General features: G+C 41.8%; 2 protein-coding genes across 3 annotated transcripts; both read right to left on the bottom strand.

Annotated features, from left to right (window-relative positions):
- Positions 1–1,351: 1,351 nt before the first annotated feature.
- On the bottom strand, positions 1,352–5,833 carry LOC108682853 (NAD(P)H-hydrate epimerase). 2 transcript variants are annotated; one of them, XM_018172096.2, is made up of 6 exons: positions 4,772–5,831; positions 3,942–4,099; positions 3,484–3,710; positions 2,978–3,071; positions 2,074–2,212; positions 1,352–1,731 (listed from the first exon to the last, which is right to left on the bottom strand). In XM_018172096.2, the coding sequence occupies exons 1-6, from the start codon at positions 4,878–4,880 to the stop codon at positions 1,616–1,618; spliced, it is 843 nt and encodes a 280-aa protein (XP_018027585.1). In that variant the 5' UTR covers positions 4,881–5,831; the 3' UTR covers positions 1,352–1,615. The 2 variants fall into 2 exon arrangements, with proteins under 2 accessions (XP_018027585.1, XP_018027586.1); XM_018172097.2 differs by lacking the exon at positions 1,352–1,731 and adding an exon at positions 1,788–1,866 and having other exon boundaries at positions 4,772–5,833.
- Positions 5,834–7,978: 2,145 nt separating this feature from the next.
- On the bottom strand, positions 7,979–10,261 carry LOC108682855 (U4/U6 small nuclear ribonucleoprotein Prp31). The gene is made up of 3 exons (XM_018172100.2): positions 9,309–10,261; positions 8,682–8,955; positions 7,979–8,421 (listed from the first exon to the last, which is right to left on the bottom strand). The coding sequence occupies exons 1-3, from the start codon at positions 10,201–10,203 to the stop codon at positions 8,073–8,075; spliced, it is 1,518 nt and encodes a 505-aa protein (XP_018027589.1). The 5' UTR covers positions 10,204–10,261; the 3' UTR covers positions 7,979–8,072.
- Between the last annotated feature and the right edge of the window lie 521 nt (positions 10,262–10,782).

Genomic DNA, 10,782 nt, shown 5'->3' with positions numbered 1-10,782 from the left:
CTTCTCGGAGAACAGTTCACTGGCCGCAGCCTGAGTTCCGCTTACAATCAAGGAGACGAGCGGAGATTTTCAATCGCCATTACCGGGATAACAATAGTTCATTTAGCCGGCTTATAAGTGGCCGCTTATCAGACAAATGCAGACAATGCGACACGCACTGCGGCTCAAAGACTAACAGCATTTCTAGGGCGTTTCATTGATATTCATCTGTTACATTGGCATTTGCTTCACGGGCACTTCGCTGACATTGATCTGTTTCACTGTCGCTCGACTTCAAATAAAGTTTGGCATGTAATCATGATTAATAGATAGGATGATCTAAGAAAACTGCTCGAACTATGCTTTTATTAGAATGAACTAAAATGTAGGTAAGGTTGAACTAAAATGTAGGTAAGTTTACGCAACGCTTTTGAGAGGTCGACTTCACTTCGCCCATCACGTTGGAATCAGAGAAAGGTAAGTAACTCCGGTCACTATATAGGATAGACATCAATACACATACACCATTATAAAACAGCGTTGAGTCTGGCAGAACAGTTGCGAAAGGAATAGCACGCCTTTGTCTAAGCTGCTTCATACTTTAAATATCGTCAAGTATTTCAACGATATCAAGGCAACAAAAGTTCCAGTTCACTTATGATTACTCAAGATTACGATGAAATACTCTTAAAACGTCTACATATGAATAACATTCAACGGCTAGCGCATATATGAGCAGGCTATTGCAAAGACAATAACATCGTCACATTGTTTAGAGGACGAGACTCTGGAATCACAATAGCAACATAAATACTTATAATAATCGTATCTCTCAAGAAACAATAGAAGTTTAGAGTTATTTTGATAGAATACCAAATCTTTGAGCAATTCACGTCCCGTGACAGAAATTTGATTTGTAAACGTGAACTGAGATACGAGTTTTGCCAATATTCAACAGAATCAATCAACAGAAAGCGACAATGGGTAGGTTTTAGCCAACGTACTTCAAATAGAAGAAAACTCAAAAAACCATTCATCCTGACAAATAACAAACTAGCAAGAATAACAAGAATTTGCAGCAGCGAAAAGTCAATAAAAGCGGCCAAAAGAGGAGCCTATAATACAAATGCATCAAGAGCTGTGCTGCAGTCAGGACAGTTGTTCAGCGTTAGGGTACGCACACAGTGAAAGCAGGTTTGCCCGCGCGGGCAACCTGCTCCAACCTGCCACAAGAATGAACATAGGATAATAATGTAAATGTTCACAGTGAAAACCTGAACGAATAGGCTTCTGTATTCTACGGTTTCAGGCACCAGCCTGAGCAGGTAACCAGCACGCTGGCAACCTGCTTTCACTGTGTGCGTACCCTATGCTATATTGGCTTACAAGTTAACGCGTGTTCGTGCTCACCGTCAACAAACGTATAAACCATAATAGCGGAGGTTGTTGAAAGAAATAAGTCAAGAATCCATCACCTTCTCGAAGCAATGACCGACACTGCTGCTAAGTAATCCAAATTCATTTATGGAAATCTTAACCAATTCTAAAAATGAACGGAAATGTAAAGGCTGCAGGAACAATAAAGACGATCTTTTTACCGCAGAAAAGATAGAGAAATATTGAAGAGGTAATCAATCTATTGTACGGAGACATCGACGACTTGGTTGGTGCCGGGGTAGGACGGCAGGTTGAGCTGATACTTCTGCTCCAGCTGCGGCGGCACGAAGCGGCCTCCTAACATGTGGTGGCGACCTGCACACGGTAACGGTACTATAGCTGTGGTGGCGACCTGCACAACAGCTGTGGTGGCGACCTGCACACGGTAACGGTACTACAGCTGTGGTGGCGACCTGCACACGGTAACGGTACTACAGCTGTGGTGGCGACCTGCGCACGGTAACGGCATTACAGCTGTGGTAGCTTAAATGGGTAGCTTAAGCTTAACCTAAAAATCCGATTAAAATAGTCTTTAAAAATATAAAGTTCTCAACAAACTATACAAATCTAGAAAAGTTTAAGCTCAACAAAGGAAACAAATAGAGTTCATTTCTGCAGACGAAAAATGAAGGAAACAATCTAGTGTGATGGACTGACCTCTGAAGCTCCTGGCGCAGAGCTTGGGCGCGGTGAGGGAGATGAGCATCTGCGGAGCGATGGCGAAGCCTTCAGTGGGAGGACCTGCCTCGACGTCCCACCCTGACGGGATGTCCACGCTCACCACCGGCACCTTCGTCTGCGGGAGAGCTAATATACGTAGTTACACCCTCAGGAAAATATTCAACACATTGTGCAAATAGCGATGGACTTTGGGCGTGAAATAGCGCGAGGTTTAGTTTCAGATGAAATATCTATTGAGATAATATTTTTTGGACGACATGTACAGAAAATCATACCGAGACCTGATTCACCGAATCATTACTTTAGGATACTACATTACTACAATTTCTTCTCGCTTCGAATCACCGACATGTGGAACAGCCTCTCCGATGACATCGTTGGCGCTCCAAGTATGAACGCGTTCAAGAACAGACTAGATAAAGCTATGGAAAAATATATGTTCAGATTTGAAATGCCTAGCTCCTTATCGAACCCGGTGGAAGTCTAGTAGCTATTTCAAACTATCGTCAGTCATGAAAAGATCCGGTCAAATGACACGATTTCGATCTTCTGTGAACAAGGCACGAAAAGGAAAAGAATCGGCGACAGGCCACATCAGGCCTACACTGCAGCGCCGAGATCACCATGTTATGTTATGCTATGTTATGATAGACGAAAGATCCTGGGTCCCATGTGTGTAACAAGGGCCCCATAATAGTAATTGGAGTCAATAATATTAACTGGTTCCCATAATATCAATTTGCTCCCATAATATTAATTTGGTATCATAATATTAATTGGGTCCCATAATAGTAATTGGGTCCCATAATATTAACTTGGCGCCAAAATAGTAATTGCGCCCCGTGTGGGGCTGCAGTCCGTCAGGTTGTGGGGCACCTACCCTGCTGAGGGCCTCGATGACGGGCAAGAAGAGCGCCCGCACGGGCGGCTTGAAGCTGAAGCCGAACACCGCGTCCACGACCAGCTGGAACTCCCTGAAACACAAATATATTCACGAATATTTCGATAACTCGTTGATGTTGTCGTACAGTGGCTATGGCGGTGCAAGAGAAGCAATAGGCTTCATCCATACATTTGTCTCTGAATTTTATTAGTCATCAACTAAGCGTTAGTGACTGACTTTGTTCCTAAAGTACAAGTACAATCAGTAAAATAAAATACATATTTTGCTTCCTAATAGAGACCGGAAACTTTCTTACTTGTCATCATATTTGAGTAAACTGAAAAGACCAAGCAGGAAGCGTGGGGGTTACACACGCTTAATTTCAGTTTTCTTCAGATATGTAATAAAATAGGGTCATTTATTACGACTATCTATGCGCCACACTTTTACACAATTTTTCACAGTCATTTTAATGCAATGGCGCCCATAAATTTAATTCTCACCCGTCGATCTCAAGCAGTGTTGGTAGCTCCTCTGAGACGACAATATCGTACATCTGGCACTGACGTACGAGGTTATCGAAGAGCGGCTTGTCGGTGCGCTTGGGGTAGTAGACGGTGGGCGTGTAGTCGAGCAGTCGCAGGTGTCGCGCGCACACCAGACCGTCCCCTCCGTTGTTGCCGGGCCCGCATGCGACAAGCACCTTCGAGTGTGTGCTAGCAGGATATTTCTAGCGGGACAAGATTTTACCTATTATTATTAGGAATTTCATTTTACAAATTCAGAACTTTCAAGCCACTATTCAAATTGCAATTAATCCACGTTAATTAGGCAAATTTTGAAGGCACTCCTACCGAAAATTTTTTCATATTTTAAAAATTTATACTGATTATAATCGCGGGATTTAGTGAAAAATTATCACTTTATTCTGAATTTGTCTCCATGACACCCGTAAATTTACCTGCGCAATGGCGTGCGCGCAACTGAGCCCAGCGAGCTCCATGAGCTGGTCGACGCTGAACTGGTAAGCTGTGAAGAGCTCCTGGTCGAGCGCGACCGCCTCCTGCTGGTTCAGTAGCCGCACTGCCACGCTGCTCATCCTTCTGACCACACTGGCACCTAACAAATATGGTCCAAGTCTTATCCTCAATCTAGGCAGCATTGGCAAATAATTAATAGAAGTTAATAATTAAATTATTCAATAAAAAGATGGAGTCAAGTGACTGCCGCTTACGATAGTTTTTTGACGCGACGCAAGAAACAACGGGCATTAGGGTTGCCAAAAAATAATCGTTCAAGAACCAACACCAGGGGCCACGGCTATACACTAAAAAAACAGCGTTGGAACACATCCATGCGACAACATTTCTTCTCGCTTCGAGTCACCGACATGTGGAACAGCCTCTCCGATGGCATCGTTGACGCTCCGAGTATGAACGCCTTCAAGAACAGACTAGACAAGGCCATGCAGGAGCATATGTTCAGTCTTGAAATGCCTAGCACCTTACCTACGTGCCTCGCAATAAGTCCAGCAGCTACCTCAATCAATCGTCAGTTATGGAAATTGGAAAGATCGGCTTCCAAAGGCCGGATCCCTCGCGAATCAAGTCACGAAAAATTCAAGAATCGGCAACAGGCCATGGACCTATTTCTTCAGTGCCAACACTTCTATTCTATCACCTCGAGAGCGATTGGCCTTAACACGCGCACAGCCAATAGTTGAATAAGGTGGCAACAGGGCTGAAGCAACAGGGCAGAATTAGTCTCCTACGCTAGTTGCTAGTGTCTTACTAGGTAACTTGGTAGCCGGGCAGGTGATGGAGCTCAGAGTGGGGATGATGATACCGCGACAGGCTGCCCGCAGCTGCAGGATACTCAACACTCGCAACAACACTGACATTCAGGGCTGCCAATTCTGCTCAAAATGGGTATTTATGCACCGACATCAATCCTCAGCTGCTGAAAATTTTCAATTGAAATATTTGATTACCAATCTGTAATATAAATGAAACTTCCCTAGGTAATTTAGTCTTTTATTTCAGGCAGACTCTTCCCTTCTATGTGAGATTGAAATGTCATGACTTCAGCCAATTTGATACTCGAGGGGAATTACTTAAAGTAAAATATCAAAGAGACATCGCCTGCTTTACAGGATATCAATTTACGTTCATCGTACGTATTAGCCTCGGTCTTAGGCAAATATTATTAGTAAATATTAGTCTTCGGCCTGGTAACACTAGTAATTCGTTTAGTGAGCTAAATTCAGGGCGTGCTTCACTTTCATCAAAAATTCAACCAATTTACAAATTAATAAACTTCATTATATTCCAGCTCACAGCCTCCCATCAAAATTTGTATTCCTAGCATTTTGGTCACGTCAAACTCCACTCTGAAAGAACGAAAAGCTCAATCGCACAGCTCCACTTGACGTCATGGGAGGATGAAAGCAACACACCTAACTTGAAGAATTAGCATTAAACTCTACCGGATAATAAAAGGCTAATCAGGAGTGAATTGCAAGGGGTCCAGACTAAGACGACCAGACCCACAACTGGTGAATGAATTTGAATTGGGGTACGCGCTGATCTCCGGTCAAAACCTTTAGACCAACAACCACGCGGCATATGTCTTTTACTAACAAAACAAAAAAACAAGGGATTAAAGTTTGCGCCGCGCTCGGGAGCTAAAAAAAGTTCAGTTTAGAAGTATTCACTACAATTATTATAGACTGAAACATTCAGTTATACATGTCAATGTCATCAAAAACAGAAACAATGTACTAAAACATTCGGCACGGTCACTTAGCCTTCCAGCCCTCTCCTCCCTCAAACCCCCACTCTTCAAGACCCCACTATAAACCTTCTCCCTCAACCTTGAACCTTCACACGTTCTCCAAATGTCTATTCACACTCTCAAGGTAGCTAAAGTTGCTCCCTCAGACAGACCCACAATTATTGCCATCCACTCTTTGCTGGTTTTCTCCGGTACGCTCGGGACGACAGGAATGCAACGTTTTCAGGCACGTGAAAATGTTTGGGACTTATGATGAGCAATGGTAAGCGTCAGCTTACCATTACCATCTGGAAATGTTTGAGCTTTAAATTTAGATGAACAATATAATGGATGATCACTTATAGATTACCAAGGCACTGGTAATCTATAATTAGATTCAAATTTGGTAAAAAATCTACGAGAGTTATTAAATTGAACAAATTTCAATAGAAGTACGCAAATTAAGAGTTCAGTTTTTTGTTGCTTGTGACTCCGGGCCCCAGGGGTCGTCACAGATCCCCAAGTGTAAGAATGGTCATGGCAGCTTCTCGAAAAAATAAGCAAATCATATCAATAATCGATAACTGAATCGATCAACCACTTTACCGGCATGAGATTGTGGCGCGGGTGGCTTTACCGCCACTCGCGAAAAAACTATTCATTCAGCCACTCTTGACTGAGATTTTCAAACCACGAGCGAAGACAAACATACGCTGAATGTTTTCCGAAAGCAGCTATGAAAAAATGATGAGGTGTTACAGCCTTGGAAATAAACCATTGAAAAATAATAAGTTCAGTCAGGTGCGGGATCACTCAACAGGAATATTTATGCTCTGCCCGTGCTAAGTTATCAGACCACAATTGTTTGATAAACGTGATTATGATGAATGAAAACTCTACATAAACACTCGAGAAGAAATCAAGAAGGCCATGACCACACACACACACTCCCGTCGGGAGTTCCAGCTGACGACTAAAACACGCCATGATTTCTGCTCTCGGCGGCTAAGCCTGCACCGCTACTGAAGAATTGCCCCTAGTACGTCCTTTTTCAACCAACTGAACTGGTGCAAAATTGAGCAGCACTTGCGTGCATCTATTCGACAGATGCGATACATGTCAAATGATCACTTAGCGACGTACTTGATGATTAATACACATCTAATAAAACATGGTACTTTTGCCTAGATCGAAAACAAGCTCTTGCGCGCTGTCATGATCATTACTGTCATGATGGTCAAACCATGAACACCATTGATCTACGTTCAAGTAAGTTGAATATAAAAAAAACAAAAAAGTTTCGGTGCATCACTTCACATCCTATTGAATGTAATACCGGAGGTATTGCCGAATTGAGCACTTTTGAACATGCTTTGCTGTCAACTGGTCATTTAGCCAGAGCCGGGCTCGCGCCGTGAATTAGAGATTAGCGAAAAAAAAAATAATTTACACACTTCAATCAAAACACCTTAATAGACAACACGACGCCATTACGTATATTTTAAACCTAACAATAATTACGTGACAATGTATAATTGGCAGGCTTTCTAACAAAACCTCCATGCTCGAATAGCAAGGGCACTACGAGAAAGATAAATAGCCACATATAAGGAGCTTGCATGGACTGACCGAACGAGGCACATGGGATACAACCTCACTGCAGGACACACTAGACGACACTACTGATCTCTCTGCCCGATACGGACTACGACTGCCACCAATATTTCTGCAATAAATGGTCTGCTGTACGCAATAAATGGTCTATCGCGGTGGCATCTTTATACTACAGAGCAATCCTGTAGAGAACGCGTATTCGCAAAATAGGCAAGAATTATCATAGGCTTCACAAAAAGAGAGATTTAGATACATATACAAGTTTTCGACTAAACGATTTGCATCTTTAAGAAAATAGTCGAAAGGGAATTAATACTATTTGGTTTATATGTATTCATTAGGTTAAAGCAACACTATGCTGGAATAATTTTTGATAAAAATTAGTGCATTGCGTCCGGCTCGTGTAGGCCAAACCTAAGCATAATTCTAGCACAGTTTGACTCCCAATATTGCTGAAGTAGTACGCGAATGCAGAACGCCTACTAAAATGTTCAGAGAAATAAATTTAGATTACAATGGAAGGTGTAGCGCATCACAACAAACCAACGATGACTGAATCGGATCAGAATCATAATCTCTATAGAATCTCAAAGAGAGGGTAGAAAGATCACGATGCGTTCTCGTGTTATATTAAAACATAGTTTCTTATGAAAATGAGTCCGGCAGGAAGTGAAGGATTTAGGCGACGGTAGCACAATCTTAAGATTTATGGTTTAACATTCTTGAAGTTGAGGAGTTTAGAGAAATATTTATTGCCGGCCTTGGCATGGCTGTTGTCAGCGGCTTGAGGGTTGACGATCTCAAGGCCTTGCAGGGGCGTGAAGGCGACGCTGGAGGCGGTACCGGCGACCTGCCTCTTGACTGTAGTCGCGCCACCAGACGCGTAGCTGTTCTGCCGCGCTACCTCCTTCTGCAGGTTCTTGGAGATACGCACGCGCGTCTTCTCGTCCACTGTGACTTTCCTGATGCGACCGGCGCCGCCCTTGCCGATCTGGCCGCGCGTGTACCCCAGGTCATCCTGGTACAGGTCTTCCTCCATCTCGCCGAACGTCATTCTGGCCACGGAAATATTCATTAAAATTAATATAATAAACTGAGTATAGCTGCCAAGCAAGGAAAATTCTCTAGAAATAAATCAATAGCGGTGCATACATATTTAAATCAATGGATATTTATGGTAGGTATAGGTCTAACGGAAAAACAATCGAAATGTGACAGAGAAAATGATTTCACTTAACAATGGACATGAACCAGCCAACAATACACAAAGCTTGAAATGGAACTAAATAAGGATCATTTTGTGCAGTCATCTTACCGGTTCGCAGCCTTCCTGAAGTCAGTGACTGCCATTCGCTCCTTCATTTTACGCACGCGCCGGCCGCCCCTCTTCTTGCCTGGCACGTCGATGGGTGCGGGTAGTGCCTTGACAGCCTTCACTGGGGGAGGTTCTTGCAGCTTGTCGAGCTTCTTCTCAATTTCTTCGCGCAGTCGAAGCCCTTCTGAGCCATCAGGATACGCGTGCAGGCTATCAATGCGGGCCGCAATAGTTGATTTATTGGCAACCAGGCGAGCCATCTTGCTGCGTAAATCTGAACAGAACAAAATCTATTCTTCACTGCACAGATTTACATTATCAAACAATTATTTGTTGGCCTAGAGCTTCAAAAAATCAGATGAAAAAATAACGAGAAAATACAAATCTATTCTAAGACTGAATGTCACAAGTACTATAAAAATAAGAATGAATCTATTTCAGCCAAACAAATGCAAATACTCCACCATTATTTACGTAATTATTTAGTACAATAAAGATAGACTCGTAATGTAAATTTAAATTTCATTCATGAATGATGAAACTTAGAAATTGAAAACACTACAATGTTATTAGTAACATACATACATGTACCTCAAAAATCAACATGACTTTGTAAAAAAAACTAACCTGGAGGAGCTTCCTGTACCAAAGGACAGTAGTAGATGTGGCCAGTGTGAGGCTTTATTGTGGTTTGTGAGAGCCCCAGTTGACTCTTCTTCTCTTTGCCAACCATGAGCACATAACATGAAGGCATTCGTGAGAGGTTAGTGAGACCACCGGCAGAACCCAAGAGTTTAGCAGCAGTGTTGGAACCAACAATGTTTGACAGGTTAGGAACAAATAGGTTCATCCTGCTCTCAACATACTCAAATATCCTCATCTTAAGCATGTTGAGATCTTGTGCCAGCATGCACGCCTCTTCTATTGAATCCAGCTCTTGGTTTGTAAGCATTGTGCCTTGAGTGGCAGAAGCTGTAACACTCACAACCATGATAGTGGCCTGAGTTAAGAACTGACACAATACTTCACTGTTTTTTACCTTGTCAATGTCATTGCCAAGTTCACGAACAGCATACAAATATTCTTGTGGATTTAAAACAAGCGATTCCAGTTCAGGAAACCTTTTTGAATATTTTTCCTTAACAAATTTGTGAATAATACCTATTTCATTATCAATATCAACTGAAACATTATTGGCTTCAACAATGAGTTGATATTCGGGATCCATCTCCACAGACCCCTTTAAATCATCAGATTTCCTGATCTTTGTAGCAAACGCTTCAACCTGATCTTTAATATTTTTAAGCTTATCTGAGTCCCAGAGTTTTGCTACCTGACGCACTGAGGTGAGGCCCCCTTTGATCTTTGATGTTGAGGAATCAACAGGAAAAGGGATTTTGAAAACATCAGAACTCTCACTATCCTCCATGGGTTCTGTTTTAATTTCAGTTTTGACCTCATTTTCCAAGATCTCATCATCACCATCTTCAAAGTCATTGAGCAGCTCATCAGCTAAAGACATTTTGAAAAATTGAAGTAGAACCTTAAGCACTGATCTGTGAAGAAAAACAAATATTTATAAATACCACAAGCTATATTTAACCTGCTCAGGAAGAGAATGGTCAATATAAAGTGGCTTCAAGTAACTTAAAATTTTGGGAGTCATAATTGCACTTAACTACTGTCAAACGAGGTAGGTAATAAGGGATGGTTTTGAGTGTTTTTAGTTAATTACTTTTTACTATGAAACATTTCATAAACAAGTTAGGGCTCATTTTAAAGGCCATTGCAAGGGCTATAGTATGGCATCTCCAAAAAAATTCCATATGCTATTCGTAAGGTGCCAGATGCAAAATAAAAGCATCCTGAATTACCCCTGGGAACAGGATAATTTGGAACAATTAACTTAACTTAATTTGGAAACTTAATTTTAAAATGTTTGGCCCATGCAGAGTGTACTCATCCATTACTAACAGTACTCTGAAGTCCAACTCTTCTTTTGTAGCCAAGGTAGAAGTAGAATAAATGACATTTTCTGTTATTTGTACTTGATTTTCCTTTATTGATATGATATTACCATATTCATACATAACCATATTAT

The sequence above is a fragment of the Hyalella azteca genome, unplaced genomic scaffold (assembly GCF_000764305.2).
Source record: "Hyalella azteca isolate HAZT.00-mixed unplaced genomic scaffold, Hazt_2.0.2 contig1316, whole genome shotgun sequence".
NCBI classification, from domain to species: Eukaryota; Metazoa; Arthropoda; class Malacostraca; order Amphipoda; family Hyalellidae; genus Hyalella; species Hyalella azteca.
Note: the sequence above shows the minus strand (reverse complement) of the source record. Positions and strands in the feature narration are given on the sequence as shown.

Bases quoted from the DNA above. Each gene is read 5' to 3' on its own strand.
- LOC108682853 (XM_018172096.2), bottom strand. From the start codon at position 4,880: ATGTCAGTGTTGTTGCGAGTGTTGAGTATCCTGCAGCTGCGGGCAGCC. The intron at 3,711-3,941 runs GTAAATTTACGG...TTGTCCCGCTAG, and splicing joins GCGCGCACGCCATTGCGCAG to AAATATCCTGCTAGCACACA. The intron at 3,072-3,483 runs GTGAGAATTAAA...TTTGTGTTTCAG, and splicing joins ACACTGCTTGAGATCGACGG to GGAGTTCCAGCTGGTCGTGG.
- LOC108682855 (XM_018172100.2), bottom strand. From the start codon at position 10,203: ATGTCTTTAGCTGATGAGCTGCTCAATGACTTTGAAGATGGTGATGAT. The intron at 8,956-9,308 runs GTTAGTTTTTTT...TGTTCTGTTCAG, and splicing joins GGTACAGGAAGCTCCTCCAG to ATTTACGCAGCAAGATGGCT. The intron at 8,422-8,681 runs GTAAGATGACTG...TTCCGTGGCCAG, and splicing joins TTCAGGAAGGCTGCGAACCG to AATGACGTTCGGCGAGATGG.